This window comes from Aspergillus nomiae (assembly GCF_001204775.2).
Source record: "Aspergillus nomiae NRRL 13137 chromosome Unknown contig00314, whole genome shotgun sequence".
Lineage (NCBI taxonomy): Eukaryota > Fungi > Ascomycota > Eurotiomycetes > Eurotiales > Aspergillaceae > Aspergillus > Aspergillus nomiae.
In genome coordinates, this window is record NW_015378369.1 from 15,720 (window position 1) to 39,170 (window position 23,451).

The 23,451-nt window shown below is 47.3% G+C and overlaps 7 protein-coding genes across 7 annotated transcripts; 4 read left to right on the plus strand and 3 right to left on the minus strand.

Annotated features, from left to right (window-relative positions):
- Positions 1-202: 202 nt before the first annotated feature.
- Positions 203-1,265, plus strand: ANOM_009254 (NAD(P)/FAD-dependent oxidoreductase; the record flags this gene model as incomplete). Its single annotated transcript, XM_015554510.1, has 3 exons — positions 203-594; positions 662-968; positions 1,020-1,265. 3 exons carry the CDS (start codon positions 203-205, stop codon positions 1,263-1,265), a joined length of 945 nt encoding a protein of 314 aa, XP_015403733.1.
- A 1,745-nt stretch (positions 1,266-3,010) lies between these two features.
- On the minus strand, positions 3,011-4,046 carry ANOM_009255 (uncharacterized protein; the record flags this gene model as incomplete). Its single annotated transcript, XM_015554511.1, has 3 exons — positions 3,011-3,293; positions 3,362-3,678; positions 3,747-4,046. The coding sequence occupies 3 exons, from the start codon at positions 4,044-4,046 to the stop codon at positions 3,011-3,013; spliced, it is 900 nt and encodes a 299-aa protein (XP_015403732.1).
- A 1,204-nt stretch (positions 4,047-5,250) lies between these two features.
- On the minus strand, positions 5,251-7,727 carry ANOM_009256 (fungal specific transcription factor domain-containing protein; the record flags this gene model as incomplete). The annotated part of the gene is made up of 4 exons (XM_015554512.1): positions 5,251-6,367; positions 6,427-7,338; positions 7,389-7,461; positions 7,661-7,727. The coding sequence occupies 4 exons, from the start codon at positions 7,725-7,727 to the stop codon at positions 5,251-5,253; spliced, it is 2,169 nt and encodes a 722-aa protein (XP_015403734.1).
- Positions 7,728-8,180: 453 nt separating this feature from the next.
- ANOM_009257 (MCT family MFS transporter) lies at positions 8,181-9,698 on the plus strand (the record flags this gene model as incomplete). The annotated part of the gene is made up of 4 exons (XM_015554513.1): positions 8,181-8,373; positions 8,431-8,537; positions 8,616-9,199; positions 9,269-9,698. Coding segments are annotated over 4 exons (1,311 nt in total), but the record flags the coding sequence as incomplete, so codon positions are not given.
- Positions 9,699-12,499: 2,801 nt separating this feature from the next.
- On the plus strand, positions 12,500-13,127 carry ANOM_009258 (uncharacterized protein; the record flags this gene model as incomplete). The annotated part of the gene is made up of 2 exons (XM_015554514.1): positions 12,500-12,593; positions 12,643-13,127. The coding sequence occupies 2 exons, from the start codon at positions 12,500-12,502 to the stop codon at positions 13,125-13,127; spliced, it is 579 nt and encodes a 192-aa protein (XP_015403736.1).
- A 3,307-nt stretch (positions 13,128-16,434) lies between these two features.
- ANOM_009259 (uncharacterized protein) lies at positions 16,435-19,968 on the minus strand (the record flags this gene model as incomplete). Its single annotated transcript, XM_015554515.1, has 7 exons — positions 16,435-16,708; positions 16,951-17,026; positions 17,086-17,218; positions 17,293-17,754; positions 17,828-18,785; positions 18,838-19,636; positions 19,686-19,968. The coding sequence occupies 7 exons, from the start codon at positions 19,966-19,968 to the stop codon at positions 16,435-16,437; spliced, it is 2,985 nt and encodes a 994-aa protein (XP_015403735.1).
- Positions 19,969-20,311: 343 nt separating this feature from the next.
- On the plus strand, positions 20,312-22,222 carry ANOM_009260 (uncharacterized protein; the record flags this gene model as incomplete). The annotated part of the gene is made up of 2 exons (XM_015554516.1): positions 20,312-20,701; positions 20,762-22,222. 2 exons carry the CDS (start codon positions 20,312-20,314, stop codon positions 22,220-22,222), a joined length of 1,851 nt encoding a protein of 616 aa, XP_015403726.1.
- Between the last annotated feature and the right edge of the window lie 1,229 nt (positions 22,223-23,451).

Sequence of the window (23,451 nt, forward strand, 5' to 3'; positions counted from 1 at the left end):
ATATGGAAAAAGGGGGCGCGTGAAGTCTAGATTTCCGAAGCTTAGCCAAGGCGACGATGGAGCCTATTCGGAGACATTCTTAGGGCTAGAAAGTCTCCGACATGCTCGTGTATAAACCCCCCCGTTAAGTCAGCCGTATAACCGACACTAAGCATACATTCTATCTTCAATTGGCATTAGAAACATCAACAGCAATACAATCATGACTCTCTACGACGTCCTGATCATCGGCGGCGGCCCAGCTGGCCTGTCTGTAGCAACCGGCCTCGCCCGCCAACTGTACCGCGCAGTCGTCTTCGACTCGGGTGTCTATCGCAACGCCTTGTCGAACCACATGCATAACGTGGCTACATGGGATCATAGCTCCCCTGCAGACTTCCGTCGGGAAGCTCGTGAGCGTATCCTGGCTCGCTACGATACTATCAGATTCGAGGATCTCGAGATTAAGCGCGTCCAAAAGACGTCCGAAGGCTACTTCAAGGCATTCGATGCTCGGGATGGTGTCTGGACAGGCCGCAAGCTGGTACTAGCCAATGGCGTCCGTGATGTTTTCCCAGACATCGACGGATACAGAGAGTGTTGGGGGACTGGCATGTGAGTACTTATTCCACTGTGTGTGTGTGTTTGTGTTATGGCTTCTTTGGCTGACTCCTTGGGACAGATTCCACTGTCTTTTCTGCCACGGCTACGAAGAGCGCGGCTGTGCTTCGGCGGGCCTTCTGGCCGTGGGCGATGTTGCGGAGCCTAGGGCGGCTATGCACTTTGCTCGCATGGCTAGGCGATTTTCTACTACAGTGACAGTGTACACTGATGGGGCTGAGGAGCTCGCTCATACCCTGGAGGAATCGGCTAGTGGGACAGGGATTAAAGTGGACAGGAGAAAGATTTCCAAGCTGGTTAAGGGACCCGGGGCATCCGATGTGCAAATCGTGTTTGAAGATGGCACGCAGGTTACCGAGGGCTTTTTGGTATGTACATGTCCTATGGTTGTGTCATAATCCATCTCTCATCGTTACTAGACCCACAAGCCCAAGACTGAGAGTAATGCTCCTTTCGCCGAGCAGCTCGGGCTCCAGCTGGCACCTACCGCGGATATCGAAACTACGGCGCCCTTCTATAGCACCTCGGTGCCGGGCGTCTTTGCTGCGGGTGACTGTGCTGTTCCTGTAAAGGTCGTCGCAATGGCTATGGCGTCGGGCGTATCGGTGGCTGGAGGACTCGCCGGACAGTTGCAGGATGAACTGTATCCGGCGGAGCAGAAATGAATAAGTAATCAGATGGATAGAGTGGCGATGATACTTGTAAGATTTCTTCCATGTCTATTCTATTAAATTTTATAATTAAGACCCCAAGGTAGTGGCTGCGAAGGAGGTTACTGATATCTCTTGCACCAAGAAATCAACCAAGAAACCAACCAAGAAACCAACCAAGAAACCAACCAAGAAGCCAACCAAGACGCCAACCCGCCAGTCGGCCCGATTGTCTCGATCCACCAAGCGAGATCCCTCTGGGTTTGAGATTGTGAGGAAGCGTACAGTGTATGCAGGAAGGAAAGGGCGATGAGAAGGGCAAAATCGATCTAGTTTAATAATATGTTAGCTTCCGAATTAGGAAATCGAATCTTCTTCAAAATCTCTGCGGATTTAAGCGATTTGGATAGTTGTAAGGGTCTTTGTGAAAGGGTGATGGGGGGTTTGGTATGTAAGTGTTATGAGATTCCTAAGGCTATTCCCATATTGATGCCCCGGCCCTGTGGCGGCCTAAGGATCCTGTTGGACGACCAACCGTTCTTCCTTGATGGCGCAGCTGAAGACTATTACACAAGTTCGTATTCCTTGCAGGATTCTCCTCCTTCTCATGGTTACCCCTCCTTCCTGTTTCACGAAGAGACTGTATATAAATATGAGCTACGAGGAGTAGTTTTTGAACTCCTCAAGAAACGGTGTCTGAAGTAATCTGACTTGGTGCTTTTCTTCTACCTGATTGACAGGCCTTCTACCCTGCAAGTAGATAATACCTTTACAGAGGCGTATCCCCTTATATTCTCGGCTTCTAGTACAGTAGGCTACCTGCCCGACCTACTACATAAGGGTACTAATTCGCTACCCGTTGACATTATAGCAAGACTGCAAGAGCTATTTTAGAGATATTACTGCCGGGACATAAAAGGAACCGTGACGGCCCTTCTAAAACTCGGGTGGATAAATTAACTTGATTAAGCAGCGCCGCGTCGCATAAATCATCCACACCGGCGTGCTATATCGCGAACCGGCACGCTTCTACACCGTAGTATCAGGTAGTACGCTAGATTGTAGATATAGCGCCGCTCTCGGGTATTCTGCAGGGATTTGCCGTGGTTTCGCTGGGAGATTAGGTAACTCGGCTAGAGAGGGAGATGCATAAGGAACATCCTTCGCGCGCATTACTGAACTTTTAGAAGCAATTATTCGGCAAGGATCCTAAAACACATGATAGCAATGGCGACCATAAAGATGGTAAGAATGGGGGCCAGGATCAGGATGCCGAGATACGACAGAAGCTGCCAGCAATCGAAGCGGACCGAGCCTATCAGGCTACGGGAAGCATAGGCAAAGTTGCGCCTCTGGACAAGGAGACGGTACTGCGGCTCTAGAGCTGGAGTCAGGCTAATGTTAGCCTGCGTCAAGACGCAGCGTAGATAAAATAACATATGCGGCCCTTCTCATTGTCTCTAATACAGTCCTATTCAAAGACAACGACTTCCGTTAGGGATCTTCTTTGTGGTATTGGAATATGGATTATTCTTCTGAGCCCCTCAGTTGATTCACCACTTCCCCTCCGTGCCATGAATCCAACATTCGACCTTAGTTGATACGACGGTCTAACGCTGATTTTTGCATTCTCTTCAGTCTCTCCCTGCTTGGCATAGCCTGGGTCTGAGCCTTCAAGCTAATCTGTCACTGCTCAGCGGCTACTTCATACACTCCTTGATCGATTCCAAGCTGATTGACTGCCAAATCTTTTCGAAATTTCATAACTCCCAGTTCTCCGGATGCTGACGCCAGTTCCAATCCTCTTCTGGTCGCTTAGCGAGTCCGTACGCCATGTACCGGGTATCTGACCATTGGAATTTGGAACGGATTGGCCATCCCATTCGAAAACCCGAAATGCGACTGAAATTGTTAGCAAATCTCCCCAGCATGATCTTGCCGGCATTTGTAGATCCCTTGACGCACACATTGCCTGTAGTCTGATCGTAGATGATCTTAGAAATTCTGGACATCTGTGGCACTACACGGCATCGTAGAATCTCTCTATTAAGTATGTTAGCATCCATTCCATCTGCTTTCCTAGACTCCTAAAAATCTGCAGACAAACTGACTCGTAAGCAACGCGAAACCTAGCGCGGATATCATCACGTGTAGAGCGATCTAAGCTCCAAAAGAATTCCTCTGTAAGGGACTCCCCAGGAACCTTTTCCCATACGAGGTACTTAGTATAGCCACCAGGAATAAGATCATTCTCTGCTTGTATCTTTTCGTTGTAGCCAAGGAAACGTGGAACGGAGTTGCAGCCTTGACGCATCAACAGCTTAAACGCTTCTCGTTCACCACAAGTCTTATCTAGACCAGTAGGATCTTGACCGGCCCGCTGGGCTCGTGTGTCCGGATTTGCCCACTCAGTCCCAGTGATAGGAATCTGATGATAGATTCGCATAAAGCTAACTGCGCCGGATCCTCCTCTAGGTGGCATAGGAATGTACCAACTGTCATAAGCGTCCCAATGCCCCACTCGACGTCTTCCTCTGTGAGATACACTGCTCTCTCGGAGAGCTTTTCAGTAATAACCCACGTGCAGCAGATCCTCCGGAGCGGCGAGCCAAGGGGGGAGATCCCGGGAGGAGAAATTCCAAGGGGAGAATCCGCAGGCAGGGAAGCCATAGAGGCAGTGGACACGGCCGATGGCTCCTGTGGAGGGTCGATGTCGTCAAAGGTAGTGACCTTAGTCCCTACCAAGCGGTCGAGGAATCGAGCATCAAAGTCACTCGATCTTGTGACAGGTGCCATGATGAATGTCGAAGTAACTTGGAAGTCCGAAGAGTGTGGCCAGATGGCCAACGAGATTCGTGTAGGAGAAGGCGTAGAGTAAGGACTAAGGCGCAACGAATGACGCGCAGTACCAAGCTTTAGGAAGCGGGGCGATTTGAACCGAGCCTTTTAGATAAAAAATATTTAGGTCCTTAAAAAGAGCCCTGAAGGACTACTAAAAGCGGCGAGACGCCTATAACTAGCCTTAGATAAGCACAGTCATACTAATGCTATTGTATGTTTTTGATCTTATTTTTACCCTTTCGCGCTATTTTCCCCTGATAATTTCTAACAGGGCGAGTCAATCGGCATAAGAAAGATAGTATCAATTAATGCACCCAGAACAAATACGAAGAGGCGCAAAAACACCTTCAAATCATACGATGCTGAACACACTTCGCAGGGACCCAGCAAACCTGCATCATTGGCATTGGCCCTCTTGTTACGTCCTTAAAGTTTGAAGATTGTATAGAAATATACTCTGTACACACTGAATGAATGCCCTTATGCCCATTCACTGCAAACACCTCCTTTCGCGGCACAAACAAAGCATTGATATATACGGTTGCACACCAGGGAAGCTGTTCCAGGCGCATTCCACTACTCAGTCAGCCAGGAGCAAAATATCGATCACAATCACAGTTTTTAACAATATGGTGTACGGAGTTGATCGAACATAGTGGTAGCAATAGCCATTCAAAGTATGCATAGTTTTCCAGAAGCTGCCCTATTTGACTTCGCGGCGTTGGGACATACAGCCACTGCGATCGAGTCCAGCTGTTTCCAAACTACCCCACAGTCGTATGCAGGCACGTCACAGAAGTTATATAAATCCGAAGCGAATATCCCTATCTCCTCGTCAGGTGGAAGTAGTCAAATTAGCCACAACAATGTTACCGAAAGTGTTAATACTAGAATATAATTGATTCCATCAGTGGCCACAAAAATGAGACAAAGGAAAGGTCACCAGGGGTACAGGGCTTAGATAAAGATGTATACTTATCCTATCGGGTATATACTACATCAAGTAGCACCCCAACCACTATCAAATCAGTAGCAGCATAAGGTAGAGCCAGAGCCCAACACCCTCCTTGGACTTTTATCAAGCAAGCCTCATGTGACACCCTATATAACATTGCTTATTTTATCTTAAGTAGAGCATCCATTCCCTGTCCTGGTAGCATCACGACCACTTCCCGTCAAATGCCTCTTCCCATGTGAACCCTGGCGGACTAGGGAAGTTAGTCAGCAGTTCTGCCCATAACTCGGTGATATCTTGACCCGCAAGACTGTTGGCTGGATGTCCAGGAGCACACAGAAAGCTATCTGGCGAGGTAAAAGGCATGTGGCAATGTTCCCCTGGGTCAACTGCTTCCCCAGTGCACGCTGTTTGGCTTCCTGGAATCTCGGTCTCTTCAGAGGAGAAGGGTTGTGTCGGAAGGCCGACACTATCATATGGCGTTGAAGGCGACGTTGGACCAGGATGGTTACGATTGACATCCACAAATTCTCGCGGGAAGGATAGTCGTGGCTTCTGAATGATACCTATTAATTGGTCGAGCGCTCGGATCATGCTGTTCGTAGGCTTTTCCAAGGATCTCTGTTTTTCTCTCAGCATTTCGCATTCGCGAATCAAGTTCTTCCTTCTGTCCTGTGCACGAAGGCCATCGTTATCGCGCATTATATCAATGGTCAAGAGAAGCAGGGCACCAAACGAGTGCTGGTCTATACTGTATGAATGGAAGGAAGGGCAAAGATCTTCCGGATCGACTATATGACGAATATGCAATAACTTCTCGGCACAGTTTATTCCAAGATTGACCAAATCAGAGCACGAGGGATGGCTCTCCCCTCGAATAAGGAATGGCCTTAGCAGACGGCCAAGTCGTGAGTATAGCCCAAACAATAACACATGCCTTTGCCGGATAATATAGGGGCGGCGGGCAGCCAATACTGCTGTTTTATTTATGTTTTCTTCATCCATCTGGAAGAACCATGGCAGATTTTCCTCGAATGAGTTAAACCATCCGATAATCTGGCGGACTTGCTCGTGATCTGGTATATCTGTTCGTTGGTGGACGTTTTGCATACAATCTACCATATCTCGACATAGCTCAGCAAGCTTAATACGTTGGATGAAGAATGACATTGATGTTGGCTGGTCCTCGGGTAGTGATTTTGGGGATGGTCCGTCCGCCAGAATATCCGCATCGTCTATGTTGAGGGGATATTTGACCGCCATGAGCTTTGGGTTGGTGCTATATATCCCCTCCTGGCTTCCCGGCACGCTGGCAACAAGCCTCGAAGCGCATCATTAGCATTGACCCACGCGTAATTGAGATGAAAAGATCGAACAAACCAGTCAGTAGACGCAAGATGCCACCAGAGACGGCGCTTGAGTTCTGTTACAATGACGTCGCCATCTTCTGTTGGATGATGCGCGTCAAGGCGATGGATCTTCATTTGAATTGCCTTCGTATGTGCGATAACTCTTAGGGTATGGAACATGGATGATTGCCCTTCCGTGTCCCATATTAAATATGTCATGATCAATATTGTCTGCAAAGATACTAGTGACGACGTGCCTATTGCATCTGGCTGCAATAGTGCAGATATGACTGCCTCCTTCCATGTACTGTGCCACGTCGACGCATCCTTCAGTTGGTCAGATATTGAGTGAGAGTGTGAATGGCAGACATAAAATGCACTGGATGCGAAGATGGAAAGGAAGAAGGTAATTGTTTCATCCGACCCCATGATTGATCTCGATAGTTCATTATTATAAGTGGCCTCCAGGAGGGCGCGCGTGGAAGGAACATGAATCTCGCGGTGCAGACAGTCCGCAGTCTGAACATAATGTTCGAAGAGTAGCCGAGCAAGATGAATATCAGGCAGAAGACTTTGCAAGTTTCTCCACTTGATATTGTTTGGTACATCGGTAGTCGGCAAGTAGTGATGCTGGAGTATTTTGGATGATGCCTCTCCAGAAGCCTTGCTGTCATTCAATCGAATAAATTTGGGATCGCTCATAGACACCCCCCCTGCTGGTTGTTGTCGTTGGAGGCTCGGCTCGGTAGCAGAGTGTGGATTAGAAGCAATGGCCTCAAGATTGTCCCATGTCTTGGGACTGTCTGCTCCATGATGACTTTCTGCTAGATTACACAATGGGGGAGTAACTTGGGGTGTTCTATGGAGCTGCTGTCCTAGCCCGGAGGTGGAAAGGAGAGCGCTTTCTACTCTTTTAAGGCGGTCGTTGATTTCCCGAACATTTCTTTGACAATCATATTAGTAATGGCATAATATAGCGTTAGGGTCTCGCACCGTTCCAGTGATACAAGCTTGTCATCTAGGATCAGAGTATGGTGTTGCTCCTTAGATGGGTCCTTGTTCGAATCTAAGGAGGACTGTACAGGTTTAATCACTTTTGAAGGGCATTAATCCTCTTGCGTCAGACAAAATCACTTAAATTAGACACAGAGTTGGAGAAGAGAATATACTACCTGAAGCATATTCACATGCAAAGCCTCTGGAAGTACAGTTATAACACGGACTTTTCTTGTCGCATCGAATCTTTTTCAGACGGCAGAACTCACAGGACACGGGCTGCTGCCAAGCACTGCGCTTGGGAGCTGGCCCGGCTTCTGTAGTTGAACGCTTCATTACATTCAGGGAGTTTCGAGTGTCCAATTCCAGGCTCTGTTGAGCAGAGATACGATACAAGATTGGCTTGAAGTCTCAACGGTCTGACTTTCTGGTGTCTCGCGCCGTGATTGGCCTAGTCGGACCTCCGCGGGGCTCCGCGGGGCTCCACCCGTCCTCACGCCCTACCAGTCGGTTTAGCAAAGAGGCATAAACAGCTAACTTATGAGTCAATGGAATGGGCTTTGGCACACCAAGTTAGATGGATGCGTCGTAGACTGTTTTGTTCCTCTGTGTATATATAAGTGCCAATTTGACACAGTCCTTCCTTGATTGCTAGACTTGCAAAGCTTCAATAAACAGGTCGTCTTACAAGCTTCAATTTCCATTGTACACTATTTTCATTTTGGTGAATTTCCGGCGCTACTCCCGAGCTCACTTTAAAACAGTTACTTTGTCTATTTCCTCTCTTAGTGTTTGCCAACTACGAGGATGGACGACACACATCACTCAACCGGAGCAAGTCAGAATGCGGAAGAGAAACGACCGACTTTTGAATGTGCTAAAATAAACGGACCTGAGGAATTTCCTGATGGGGGCTTGCGGGCTTGGCTAGTGGCCTTGGGGGCCTTCTTTGGCCTTTTTATTAGTTTTGGCTGGACGAATTGTATGAACCCCAAGTAAGACCCGGGGAGAGAGAGAAAATTAACCCTTCATCACACAGGTGTCGGCGTGTTTCAAGCCTATTATCAGACTCATCAGTTACAGTCAAAATCCCCAAGTATAGTGTCGTGGATCCCAGCAACATCAATGTTCATGATCTTTATTACTGTGAGTGAGAGGCTAACTGATAAGATCAAATACCGAATCGTTAGACTTCTCAAATGACACTAACACTCCGAACTGTAGGGACCCGTGGTTGGAAGGCTGTATGACAATTTTGGGCCGCGTTACCTGCTCTTGATAGGGGCCTTCCTGCATGTGTTCGGTCTCATGATGACTTCCATCTCGTCCCAGTACTACCAGTTTATCCTTGCCCAAGCTATTTGCAGTCCCATTGGCGCGGGCATGGTCATGTATCCTTGCTTCAGCTGTGTCACAACATGGTTCATGAAGAAGCGTGCCCTGGTCATGGGTATAGTTGCCAGCGGGTCGAGCCTCGGTGGAGTGATTCTACCTATCCTAGTAGATCGCTTGATGCCTCAGATAGGTTTCGGGTGGACTATGCGAACATGTGCATTTCTAATGTTGGCGCTATTGATCGTGACAAATCTCACCGTGAGGCCAAGGCTACCTTCGCAACCAAAAACCATCGGTATCATGGCATTTATCCGGCCTTTCAAGGACCTTCCATTTCTTTTAACGGCCCTTGCCAGTTTCTTCTATTCGATGGGGATGTTCATCCCGATCACATTCATGGTGACCTACGGCAAATATAGGGGAATGTCAGTTGAACTTGCCGGGTATTTAGTACCGATTTTCAATGCGGCGAGGTAAGTACATACCACACAGCATTTCCATCAGCCTCATGGAAAAGAACCTGGTTAACCAGGCAATGATAGTGGGATCGGCCGTATTCTTCCTGGATATGCAGCGGATAGGCTAGGCAACTATAATGTCTCTCTTTGTGCGGCATGTTTGTCGAGTATATTCGTTCTGGCTCTGTGGCTTCCTGGACAAGATCAAGCGACGGCAATTGCATTTGCTGCTCTCTTCGGTCTAAGCTCTGGCACCTACACAGCGATTAGCCCGGCTCTGGTGGCACAAATTTCCGATATACGGGAGATTGGAACCCGGTCGGGTACGATGTATGCTTGCATGTCCGTAGCAGCATTGACAGGGAGCCCTATTGGAGGCGCTCTCATCTCGGCTGCAGGAGGGAGTTACTGGAAACTACAGGTTTTCACGGGGATAATGTTGGCAATGGGGACCATCTTCTACATTATAGCCAGGATGCATTTGGCCAAAGGCAAGCTGTGGATGAAGGTATAGTTTTTGGGTCTGGATATACACAACTGTTGCCAAGTGTCATAATATCAATGCTATAGTTGGAGATCTTTAGTATGAATGATACTAGTCTTGTTCATATATCATAGATTAGATCTAAATAATGGTTTTAGCCCATTTGTAATATTAAAATGTGCATATAGTTTGTCAGAACTTGAGAGAACGAAAATATCAAAATCCATATTTACTTTTAACCAGAGAGCTCTTCATTCCTAGGTTCTGTTCTTCATTTGGACGAGTTGTTATGTGGATGGCCCTTGCATTGCGCGAGCTGTGTGCTAGTATTACAGTCCTAGGCTTCTTCACGGCCCATCCCGGCCCAGGCCCACGGTGGGTTGGGCTTTGGGCCCCAGACAGTGCAAACATAGGGCTTTATGTTAAAAGACGTGATTTACCCTGCTTATTAAGCGCCTTTATGACAGCCAAGACCAATATTTATGCAAAAATGGGCTTTGGGGGGAGGCCCATTGGCGGCCCATCGTGGGCCTAGGGGTTGGGCTTGGGCCCTGAAGAAGACTAACTACAATTAAATATAGAAATTCTATTAACCTAATTATAACCTAGCGGATAGGTATAATTAATCCTATTAACCTAACTTAACCTAGCTAAATGCCAGTCTGGCGATAATACATTCTTCTTCGATTAGGATATTTCCAACATAAAAAGCCCGCCCGGTTGAATCCAGAATACTAATATTTTGAACAGGATCTTCGACAGATCCGCCGGTTTATGATTGTTTATCATAATATTGGCAGGAGTGGGCCGGTATGGTTCAACAGCAATGGATCCTATGGTTACATGTTATTTTGTTTGACTGAGGACTTGGAAGCTTTGGCAATCAGGTTGGGTCGCATTTATTCAATTGTCAATCGAATTTTGATTACATATCGTTGCAGGGATCAGGCGGGGTTACATTTGGTTGCATTAAATAGTGCGTGAAGATTGCCTCGACACGCAACACTAACTCCACAGCGTGTGTAATATTAAAAGTATTTCCAAAATTGCTGCACCACCGCACACACGCCCTTTCTTCCCTTTTCTGGATCCTTGGGTTTGATGTCTACCCCTGGGAGTGGACCAAAGATTACAGATCAGCACCAAGCGTCAATGATATTCTTGGGTTCAACGATGAAATCATTCCTGTCCCTCTTAATAATCCCTATAATTTTTTCTCTAACGTTATGGTGGGCTTTTGTTACCGCATACCTTAGAAAATGTCAATATTGACCAGCCTCTAAGAAGATTGCACAATAGGTCTTTCTATAAGAAGATTATTTAACCAATACATCTGATGCAGCTCAGAAGGGAGTCGCCTTTCAAGTGGTGTCCTTACCTGCGCAGGCTTCAGATTCTATAGAGGCTTTGATAGTCAAGTGAGTCTATCCTGAGCACTCGGCCAGTATGTTTCATATTCTAGTCTTTTATTCCTCGGCCAACCTCGCTCCAACCAATCGCCCATTATTGATGCGGACATAGTTGAGAAGTACTCCTAGGCGAACACCAGAAATGGCCGTCAAATGTGAAGCGAGTACTGACTTCATCAGAATTTTAAGGCAGTCAAACAAGCTGGTGCACTTATCTCTACACCTGACCTTTCCCATTAGTGGTGTGTCTTAAGAGGCCTTCTCAAGAAATTTTGGAAACAGTTCGCAACCTCTCACTCGTGCGGCATTTCTACAGCCAGTGCCCCGTGGAACATGCGATTGCAAGCCAAGGACGAGGACGTCTCAACAAAGATCAACGAGTTCGAAGGAACCAAATGACTCACGGATGCGAGAAGTTTTCACCGAATCTATGAGGTCTAGATCTGTCTATCACATGACCCCGCGCAGCACCTGGTCGAGCCTCTCAGGTTTGAGTCTACTTCTGAAACTAAAAGTGGGCGCTACTTCCGCAACCCGACCCGAAAACAGCCTTAACCATGATCTTACGATAACATGAACTAATGTTTAATCATTAAACCTTATAGAAGAATATGGTACATTGTGAGTTACTTGCGAATACAACTATGGGCTGTAGCAGTTATGAAAGTACGGTAGGGTCTCATGATATGCAGTTCTCACGGACCACGGGTCTACAACCATGGTTCAAAAACGCCGAGACAGATTAAGTAAATCTTCCTAAAATCTTACGGCTGTGGATTTGATCAACGAGGATTAGTATAGCCCCTGTAAGGTCTAGCCTTAGAACTGAGTTTGGGTGGCTGTGATCGTTTCCGATCTCCCGCTGGTATAGTTCTGGGCCTTTAAGCCTTCTTGACGTCCACAAATAAAGTTAATATGGACGCTTACCAGCCTGTACGGCCATCTAAGTCCCTTGGCAGTAAAGAATCGCTGGCGTGAACGATGTTCTAGAGTACTTTCCAACGGTATTCTTGGATCGTCATAGTTTGTCTTATGACATTGCCAAGGGGCTAGTTGAATTGCATATCTGCCCAACAAAAACCGCCAAGTATACGTGTGTGTCTCGTACCGTGAACTGGTATGTGACTTGCACCAAACTCTCCCTTCTTTGTGACATTACCTTGGAATTAGTTCTGGTTTACTATTATGATAAATGAGCTAAGAGTTTCATGATGGTCTAGGTCATCCCAACCCTGGGTGGTTCTCATGTCTAGGTGTTGTCTAGACTTCCTTGATCATATCGTAGAATTGCCGAGGCGGAATACCCTAAGGTATATAAAAGGGATGATGTATCTATCCTAATAGACACTGCTACCAGTTGCGTACAGACCACACAACTAACGCTCTTCCTCCATCATTTTTCTAGCGTGCACGGTTGAAAGGATGAAGACTACATTTCTTACCTTGCTTGTTCTCTTTGTCGGCCTAGTTGTTGCATTGCCGATGTTCCAAGGCGATGATAATGAGAATGATGAAGGTAATTCCATAGACTTCAATAAACAGATGATATTATAACATGTTCTTAGTTTCTGAGAAAGGACAGTGTGACTGGACAGACCCGGGCTGCGAAGCCTGGGATCCAATCAGTTGCACCTGCCAGGACGAGGGCTACATTTCCCAGAGCGAACCCTGGGATGACTCTCTAGATATGAGCGGCGAGAAACTTAGCAGCCGCCAGGTAAAGATTCGAACACGGTCGACGAAAGCCGTCAAAGGCTTCTACAGCGGCAAAGTGAAAGGAAATTGGGTCGCAGTGGATAACGATGCTTATCAGAAAGCCAAGCAGGCAGTTTTCAAACAACTATCTTTGGACCCACTGGTTTCCTTCGGGCAAGTTGATGATTTATCAAAGAAATTCAGAGCCAAAGGTCAGTCATGGAGGTGGACTGGCAAAGTTGACAAGAAGAAGCTTTCGGAGCAGGCTCACACAGACCATGGACCTTTCGGTCAGTTCAAGAACTGGCAGGGAACTAGGTTCTATGACTTTACCTTTTATTTTAGGGTGACTTGAAGAGTTGTTGGGAGACCAGAGTGAACAGCGGGTGCAGTTGATCGGCACGAAAAGTGTTCTTATATGTAGTTTGTTGTAAACGTCGGGATTTATGCTGTATAAGTAAATAACGCTGGATGTGAGATATTAACCATTGTCTGCATTTATGAGGCCAGCGCCTGAGTGATTTCCTCATGACACCGTGGCAAGACATTTAGGCAGAGGTTAAAAAAGCTAGTTACCAAACAAAGGGTTTCTTTCTCAAGAAGATCAATCACAAAAAAATCCCAAAAACATACCACAGGAGGGATTCGCTGGTGGTCATCTACCCAACTATTAACTTTCTGGTATGTGGCTTAAGTGTAGTCAGTACTCAGTATGGATATAAGTGTGGGGTTCCGACCACCTACCGCCGCCTTCAGGTTCGCCTATATTATTGATTTCAGAACTATAGTATTCCTCTGTTGATGTGCCATTTAGGAAATGCCGCGGCAATCAGCTTCCAAGAATACTCGATAATAGGCGTGCTTGCGAGGAGCTTATACCTCTAAACTTTTACTATTTATCACGACTAATTTGTCCTCTTTTTTCTCCTACGAATAGATACGAGTCTGCTATATTCCCCTCCATTTAGCTGCCTTATCGTTCCCGGACAGTGATGTACGAATAAATTGGCGCCGGGGATAGCGGCCCTGGATTCCTTGACGCCCGTCTTTCTTTTCCAGTATTGGTTCAGATGTTGGTAATTTCCTTTGCGTTTCGTCAAGGTTTTTGCTTGACTAACACGATCATTGTAAATTACTTTGTGCTTGGGCCGGATTATATTTGCGGTACCAGGGTCACTGGGCTCTGCCAAAGGAGAGTCTTCAGCCTCCAGAAAAAACAAGAGAAAAGAAGAGAAAAAGGAAATAAAAAGGGGGCGGGGAGAAGACAGAGAGAGAAAGGAAGATGACAGAAGGAAATTAACTGCTCGACAGGGAAATGATATTCCTATAGTCCCTGGACAAGGCTGAACCAGGCGGTGTGGATCAGAAGCACAGCCTCACAGATATTATGCTATTTTCCCCCCAAGTAAACCATTTTTTTGCTCGTCAATCCTGCCGGCTACCACGAGGTCTTTAAAAATGAGTCTCTAGAGACTTCATTGGTCCCTTGCAAATCCAGATTTGAAGCAATGCTACGATCTTCCTGGTTCCCACAAGACAAGAGAATTGTCGTGCTTTTCAGCGAACCTGCAAAGTTCACATCCAACCTCGCTACTTGTCCCTCCACAGAATATATTCCAAAATACACGGGAAATCATGAGCCAGATGCTATTACTCACTTTCTGTCCCGTCACTTTCAAAAGTTGCGCCCTAAACAATTTCTCCTGGGGGTCCGAATGGGGGAATTGAGAGGCTTTCCTGGAGATTCGGTTATAGAGAAGCTACTTGTGTCTGAAGCTTTGTTAAGTATCTAGTTTAACGAATTCGCCTCATTCTAGGGCTAAGATAGAAGCGGACAACTCTGATGTTGATACATTATAGTCCATGTTCAAGGATGTAAATCTGATGGCCATGGTTGGACTAGGGATACTGTACTTATATAACCATTCCACCGAGTTAGTCTAAAGGACATTAAATTTTAGTAGGTCGATTTTAGGCCCATGATCAGATTTACTTGAATTGATGATCACTATCTAATCTACCTAGCCTATGCAACTCCCTAGGTCATGCTATACGCCGAGCCAATTGGGGCCGCCAGCGACAATCCCTGCCAACATTAAATAAAGCCTCTACAGCTGCAACATGAAGGAAAGGTCTGAGGCGCTTCTGATATAAAACAGTAACGTGGTTAAGCCGGATGAATCTGAAAGTCAACTATTTGGGTTAGAAAGGGCGTTAATTGGCAGGCAGATGCGTAACTACTGCGCTGCTTAGACGTTTATCAATACCAGCTATATGTACAATACAGAAAAAATCAAAACATACAACAGCATTAGTATGACCGTGCTTACCCAAAGCCAGTTGTAGGCGTCTCGCCGCTTTTAGCGGCCCTTCCAGGCCTCTTTCAGAGACCTGAATATTCTTTACCTAAAGGACTAGAAAGCGTATTTTAAGATAAAGAAGAAAGATTACTTAAAGTCGTAAATACAGAGAAGATATAATAATAATTATACCTATTAATATCTAGAAAACTGCAAATTCTTTAAGACTTAATACTTATAAAATATTATACAGAAAGGCCATACTCTCTATATACCCTAATAAAACTCAAGTAAAGACTGGGGCATTTTACCTATCTACCTAAGGCGCAAAAGGGATATACAATAGCCTAGCCACACATACGTGGCTCAGCCTAGCGCTAACCCCTTGTTTTATACAAGATAAATTAAAAAGAGACTAGGAGCGTTGACATTATATTGCAAATTGGGTGTGGCAGTGCCACCAGGCTGTCTTATTAGGGTGTATAGACAGGGGTGTCGGATAGCGGCGGTTATGCCGTAGCTTTCACTGGTTCATATTCCTAATATGGTGTGATAAGATACAGTAGTTGCGCACCCATCACCAGAAGCAAAAGACATTTCCATTGAAACCCTTTCCGTTTCAGGATAAGTTCTAAGGCAGCCCCATTTCTTACGTCAGAACCAGGTCTGATCGCGGCATAAGTGCACGCGATGCTTGTACTGGCAGCTACTGATTACCTGTAGGGCTGTCTTTACGAACTTTAACATATGGAGAGATAAGCTCTCGACGGGAATTCAACTTTGCTCTTAACCATCTTCTGTGCGAAAAGAAGACCTATCTACACAAAGCACATCCAAGCGGAATGTAGAGTATGGGCAGGAGCAGCCTACAAGCCGATTGAAGGTAAATGCTAGCCACACTTCATGGCACCGTTGGGATGGGTTTATAAGTCAACCCTAATTCCTATAAATAGCTGCAGCATCAAGGGACACAAAGCCTATTCGCGTTTAACTATTGGCCAAGATTGGTGCCACATGCATGCGCACAAAACATTATCGTCGTATACCTAGGTTCAATTTTGAAACACCGGAGTCCTTGGAGATGCATACAGCCACATTTATCATTCTAAAAAGTACTGCTTTGTATAATTCGCATTGAGGCGTAACTTGTGCTTCCGCTCGATACCAGTAAATAGTCCCAGCGAAACGAATAGATACACATGGATGTGCTGAAACCGAAGATAAAACTTCTGCCCTAGGTAGACAGGATAGCTTCATTGTGTTCTCGATATAAACTGGCGTCTGTCTACATTGGATGAATTAGCTGAGTACAGCATAATGTACCATCCTCTGTGTATATCTTCACTCTCTGTAGGTAGGTGATCAATTAAGAGCTTCCTGAGGCGGTATGAGAGGGAGCAAGAGATAGCCAGACTTCTGGCCCACCTCGATATGGTTGAGGCCGCCAAAGAATGCTGGATCCCAATCATCTGGATGCTCGTGGGAGAACTTGCCGACACCCTGGGTGTCATGGCCTGCAATCTCTAGAACCAGAGTCTCATTGGGCTCGAGCACAGTATTAGTCGGCCACACTTCCACATCCACCTGGTATTTCTCATTCTCCTTCACAGGTTGAACATCAGCACTAGTATAGTCTCTGTAAGGAGATAGTGACGATGGAATAGATGTTCAGTATTGACTTTGCGGAGCGAAACAGAAGTAAGAGAAAATCACAGTCGAGATCACCCTGATGCCGGAGCTTTCCCAAATTCAATAGTCACTATATAGTGTACGCGGAATATCTGCGAGGAGGATATACAGTTAGCTGGATCATCCAGATTTAAGTTAAGGAGGTAGTGTAGGAGAAGCGCGGATTCGGAATGATAGGACAAAATGTACCTCCAGATTCTTGCACACATGTCACCACTGCCGGTGGCGAACAGGCTGCCAGTGGGGCTGGGTGCAACTGAGACAACTAATTTGGCTAAGTTAGAAGGAACGCTTCCTGGATAAAATATAATCTGACATACGAACCAGAGTTCCTGTGTCCTTGAAGCATCATCTGCGCATTACCGGTGATCGGGTCCCAGAACTGGACGCTATAATCCTTGGAACCGCTCATGACCCAGTGGCCATCGGGCGTCAGGCAAGCACTAAGCACGAAGTCCTGATCCCATATAGTTAGCGGTCTGTTTACTCCGTTGCGGGCGCTGTGGGCCGCTTTGGGGCGTTGTCTCCTACCTTGTGGCCTTCAAAAGTCTGCACACACTTGCCGCCCTTGCTGCTACCGGCGTAGGCGCGGGATAAGTCGAGCTCCCAGAGCTTGATGGTCTTATCAAAACTACCACTAACGAGGTTATTTCCGTTAGGTGCAAAAGCGACGGAGTACACGCTGTCTTTGTGGCCATCGGGGTTTTGGAGAAGCTCGACGAGGTAACCAGTGGTAGTATCCCAAATTCGAATACTCTTGCCCAAAGAGCTCGCAGCGATGTAGAGACCGTCCGGCGAAATAGCCACAGAGGTGATGCCATCTTCGATACTGAGAGTGTAGACAAGCTTACCCTCCCGAACATCCCAGAGGCGCACAGTTTTGTCTCCACTACCGGAGGCAAGGTACCGACCGTTACCTGCGAAGTCCAGGGAGTAGATAGCCTCCTCATGAGTGAAGGTGTGCTTGATACTTCGGGAACTGATATCCCAAACCTATGTCTCATGCCAAATTAGTCTAAATGTGCCATATGACGGAATCAGATAATAGGTTAATGGGGAACTTAACCCGAATTTGCTTATCCTCGGCGCCAGTAGCCAGATACTTGCCGTCGGGACTGAAGCAAACGCTGCGGATATAGAGATCGCCGGCCTTGTCGAGGGTTTCATCCTGCAGGGTTACAACGTTCTGACCAGTGGTGACGTCGAAAATTTGAGCGGAACGGTCGCAGCCAGTTGCGAGGTACTTGCCATCACGGCTGAAGTTCACACAGCAGACAACGCTGTCGTGAACGAGATGGTGGACAAGCTCAATGTCAAGTACTCGTTGCACTTCCGGGTTAAACACGGCATACCAATCGGCGCCCTCTCTCTTCTGTGAATCAAGGAGATCGTCGGGGTTCCAATTGAGCAACGTATTGCCCGGGCATCTAGTCGGATTCTGATAAAGGGCTAGAAAGTAAGCGAAGGCAATAAAAGTGGACCGCTTGCGTGAAATAATGTTCCAGCCACGACCACAATCTTCTCTCAACCATCGGTAGCCTTGCGACATATTATCTCGGTCTGGAAGGACGCCGACATCCTCTGAGCCTGCATCTTGATCCTGGGTTAATCTCGGGAGAGAAAAGAGCGCTACTTGTTGTAGATGATGGCCCACATGTCGCCGAAAACTGTCCAGGTCAACCACGAGCACTTCCTCGGAGACTGTACTGCCACTTTCATCGCCTTCCGCCCACGGGTCGTCACAAAATGGACATTCTGTCGGTGAAATCGAATCAATCTGTTGTTTGGACTGTGACACGATCATCGGTACCTGTCGGTCTGGTATGTGTTCCTGATGTGACCCCCTGATGTGTTTTTCCAGGTGTTGTGAGGATGAAAAGCATTTGGAGCATTGAGCACAGAGCCATCGATTGCGGTGAGCGATGAGCTCATGTTCAAACCAGGCGTGTTGCGACTGATAAGTTTCTAGGCCGCAGGTGGGAAACGTGCAGATGTAAGGCTCCAGGTCCTGAAGCACGTGCTTTCTAAAACAGCAGTCAGCATCTTCCTTAAGAATTCGTGGAAATCCCGACAAACCTCCATTGATGTTTTGTGTCCTTTTCCTTCATTTGAACAACAGTGAGGCAGTAAGGACACATGAAGGAAGACCGGCCGTCGGCCTCGGGCGGAGGTGGAGGGAATGGCAGTTCATCCTCTGAAGCCTCTGCAATGGACGTTGCAAATGAGACCACAGACATGGCTGCAGGAACGTCGAGAAGCTCCGCCACTTGGGATTCTGGCACGTCACCTTTCACAAAGGCCGTTGCTTCAGTGTCAGCGAATAAACTGGGCGCTGTTCGTCCTGTCACCACCGATTTCGCCTCCGCAGTCGTCTGATTGCCGCCATCAGCTCGCCTTATTATCAGGCGATCTACTTCTGAGGTATCCTGACATTCTCGAATAGTCAACAATCGGTCATTGTGGTCCCTACGATATTTGAAATATTGCCGCCGTCTAGAGTTAGCTTCACCCAACCGAATTGCAAGGCCTTCGTTCTTCTCCGCCAAAGCAGGATAACGGTCTTTGATATACATAATATCTGCACGATTGTCGAAGGGCTTTGCTCGTGATGCTCGTTGACGTCGGTCCTGTGCTGCAAACTTTCGGATAAAGATGGAGATTCTGAACAAGCTATCAAGTCCTCCTTTGATTGCTGATATGAGCTCTTGCAGTTCTGAAGTCGGCCCCACTGCGATTCGCTCGTTTCCTGAACTAGAGGCGGATGAAGTTTCAGAATCGCTCGATGAGACCTGATACTCAGAAAGGTCAATGTCAGAGTCGATGTCTAGCGAACTAGTAGCTCGATTTGGGCGTCTTCCGGCTGCGATATCAGTGGCTGTGAACAGTATAAGCCTGGTGTTACTAGCACTAAGGAGTCCATCTACCGGTTTGTATAGAGACATGGAGGTCCTGAAGCGTCGAGAGAACCAAGTTTCGCACCTGCGAGCTGTCCCGAAGGCGGTGGTCGAGGGACAATGCAGAGCTGGAAGGCTGAAGAGCGCCGAGATTACCGGCCCACTGATCATATCGCTCCTGTATCTGTATAACATCTTGCTCGCGCAGAAGGTCTGTTGCACGTGAGCTGTCTTCCATCCCTGTCGTAGCAAGAAGACCAGCGATGTCTTCTTTGCAGGTAAGGGCGATCTGAGATAGGGTTGAGTTTTCCATCGTGGATGCTGATGGCCACTGGCAATTTGGTAGGTCTGTCTCTTCCTGGATATATAACAGAAGAGCCCTGACATTGTCTTGATAGAGGCAAGAAGACGTGTTATCACCCGATCAGGATCACCAGTCGCGGGGAACTTGCATATCACACCGCCAATTATATCATTCGATAAGCGAGCCGTGCACCTCAGCTCGAGTCCGACCCTCAAATGCGAGAAAGTCGGGGTCCTGAGCCTTCCCAGTGTCTGGCACTGCTGGCTATGGTTTCTTTCTATTTGACTCTCAGGCGAGCCATCCGATCCATCGCATGAAAGCACGCGCTTCCGACTGTATCTAGCTACTCAAAATGGCGACCGGCATTGAGATTGCTGGCCTTGTGCTAGGAGCATTTCCAATTATTTTGAGCTGCCTTGACTATTACCGTGAAGGCATGGAGCCGTTAGAGGAGTGGTGGAGCTTTCGCACGCATTTCATTGAGTTTGTCGACAGCATCAATCATCAGATGATGGAATACCAAGAGAATATGACCCGTTTGCTCGACCCGATCATCGCAGATAACGACGCCCTTGCTGCTTTGATAAGGGACTCAACGGACACCCGGTGGAGTGATGGCACCCTAGACGACCCCTTGGAGCGGCGCCTAGCTGGCGAGTGCGACAGGTTCTTCCGGATTGTCGAAAGGATGGAAAAAGTAGTGAAAGACTTGAAACACCTCTTGCAGATTGATGGCGATCGTGTACGTCTTATGTGCCTACCGTTTGAGAATTGCCGTCCCTACTAACACGTGATGTTATAGTTACCAAGTATTGGCCCAGCGCAGCAGACATCGTGGGAGTGGCAGTTGAAACGCATAAGGATCAGCTTCTCTAAAGGGAAATACAAAAAGGTCCGGAAGCTCGCGGGTCACAATCGGGAACTGCAAGAGATTCTCGGCTACAGCGAACGAATTATTCACATTACAGACAAACGAACATCGTCAGCACCAGTTACTCTCTTCGACAAGGTCCGTCGACACGCTTGTTCCGTGCATAATATCCTCAGCCAGCGTTGGAAGTGCCAGAGCCAGAAATGCCAGCCTCACCAGGCCCACCTCAGCATATGTGTCACAACCAAAGAGATAAGTCTGAGCATACTTTTCGTTATTGGGGGCGAGCAGGGTCCGCCACAAGATCCGCCCAAAAAGCAGGAAGTGGTGATACAGCCATCTTCAACTGTCTCTTCAGAAGCCTCATCAGCGCCAATCAGCTACGTTCATCAAGCTACCTGTTTTACGGCTGTGCAGGAGAAGTTCGAGGAAACAGCAGTGAAACACACGCCCAAGCTCAGCAAGTTAGTTAGGATGCTCAAGAAGACACCTCTGGAGCCATCCTCTTCCGGAAGCAACATCCTGTCACAAGCCAGGAGAAAGAACGTTGCCTTTGCCCCTTCGGTCCCTGTAATACGGATCAACAAAGATGAAATCCAGCCGGGGCACTCTCTTTTCTCCCCGCCCCCGCTGATCCAAGATATCTGCTCATTTTTGCAGGCCGATCAAACATTCAAAATCGGCATCATTGAGGACGAGTCAGATCTCCATTTAAAACTTTCTAAGTCGTTCGTTGGTCCAGCAGCTGTAGCATTAGATACAGCAAAGCTTTTTCCTCTTCCTGAGCTTCTAAACGCCCATCACAGGGCCGAGATTGTCATTCCCAGACAAGACCGATTCGCCATGGCCTCTCACATCGCCTCAGCGCTGCTACAGGTACATACGTCTCCGTGGCTGTCCAGGAGGTGGTCCAAACGTGACTTCTCTTTCATTATAGACTCCGGACGTCTCTGTAACAATTATCCTTATGTCTCTGAAACCTTTTTCTCAGAGATAACAGATGTGCGTGGGTCAGCGAAGGACACTACCACCCTTGCCGGTCATTCCTTCCCAGAAGAGACGCGGTCCTGTCTCTTTACTGTTGGAGTGATAATCCTTGAGCTTGTCTTTGGACAGAACATCGAATCTTGCAGCTTTCGCAAATACTACTATGGGCCGGACAACATGCCAAACGACCAAACGGATATCAGCACCGCACGTCGATGGGCAAAAAATGTCCTCGGGGAGTGTGGAGCAGATATTGACGATGTGGTCAGGCGATGCCTAGATTGTTCCTTTGGGCCCAAGCCAAGCTTTACTGATGTGAGATTCAAAGAGGCTGTTTATGAGGGTGTGATTAAGCCGTTGGTGGATTATTCTAAGGTGTGGCCGGAGGTTGTACCTTTGTCATGACATAATGGTTATTACGAGAGGAATGAAATTATAAAAACCCAATATCCACTAGCCTACCAAGCTCACTGTGTAATGGCATAAGTATAAAATGGGGTCATGGTGAAGACACGTTACGACTTGATTCGGCGAAGGGCGTGAATGGACAAGGCCCAGTGGGGATTGAAGCTTCGGAATATGAAGTTAGCGAAATCAATAATGCTTATAGAAGGTCTCTCACTAAAAGCTTGTCGTGCTTTGTCTGTAAAAGAGGCTATGTTGACTGGAGCAAGTAGAAGAGACAGAAATAAATAATCATTACATGATATAGTAAAAACTGAGCACTGGGTTGAGATACAAGGACTAGAGCAGATGCTTTTATATCTCTCATCAGATCGATCACGGCTTATTCAACGCAAAAGCTCCGGCAGGATGGCACTTAGACGAGACATCTCTGCCAATCGACCCTGTGACTGATACACCATGTAGAGTACTACCGCACGAATGACTCGCCTACATATCTACTTGAAGCAATAGCCACACCGCAAAGCGCTGCTGCTAGGGAAGAGCAGGTCTGCGCATCATCCGCGTCTAGGTGTCACCACCAGGTTGATTAAGCTCTGCTTGCCACTCGTTCCATAGCCCAGGGCAGAAGATGAGACGCAGTATCGCAACCACAGCAAAGTATCCATACGCATGGGCAGGACAAGCACCTAATAAGCAGATGCCCCACCAGTTTACAGTTGGATAAACTACTCCGTAGCGAATCAATATCTATCAGTGCCCGTGGGGAAACACGACTAGGCCTAAGAAACGTGGATCCTGCCACGATGTTGGTCCATCCGGAAAAATAAAAATGGCAGCCAATTGAATTCACTTTTAATCGGCGAAGTACTTCATCCAAAGGAGAGCCCTTCTTTATTTGCCTAAGGGAGCCACTCGCTTCTGAACCTCTTCTTTGGTCAGAATCTTCACTGCATCCTTGGAGAGGAGATAGCCAAGACCAGACCAGACGGTTGTAGTGGCCACGGTGAATCTATTTCCGTGATCAGCTCCGATCAGGATCAGGCCAGGAAGGAAAGCAAAAATGGGACGGAGACGCAAGCAGGGAGGAGGACTGGAGAGAGGCAAGTTAGCCGAGGGGCCACGTCAGCGCTTGAGGGGGTGTTCAGGGCGTTCAGGTGAAGGGGCCTGAAGGGGCCTGAAGGGGCTGAAGAGTAAAGCGGCAAAGGCAATGTCCCCACAAATGACAA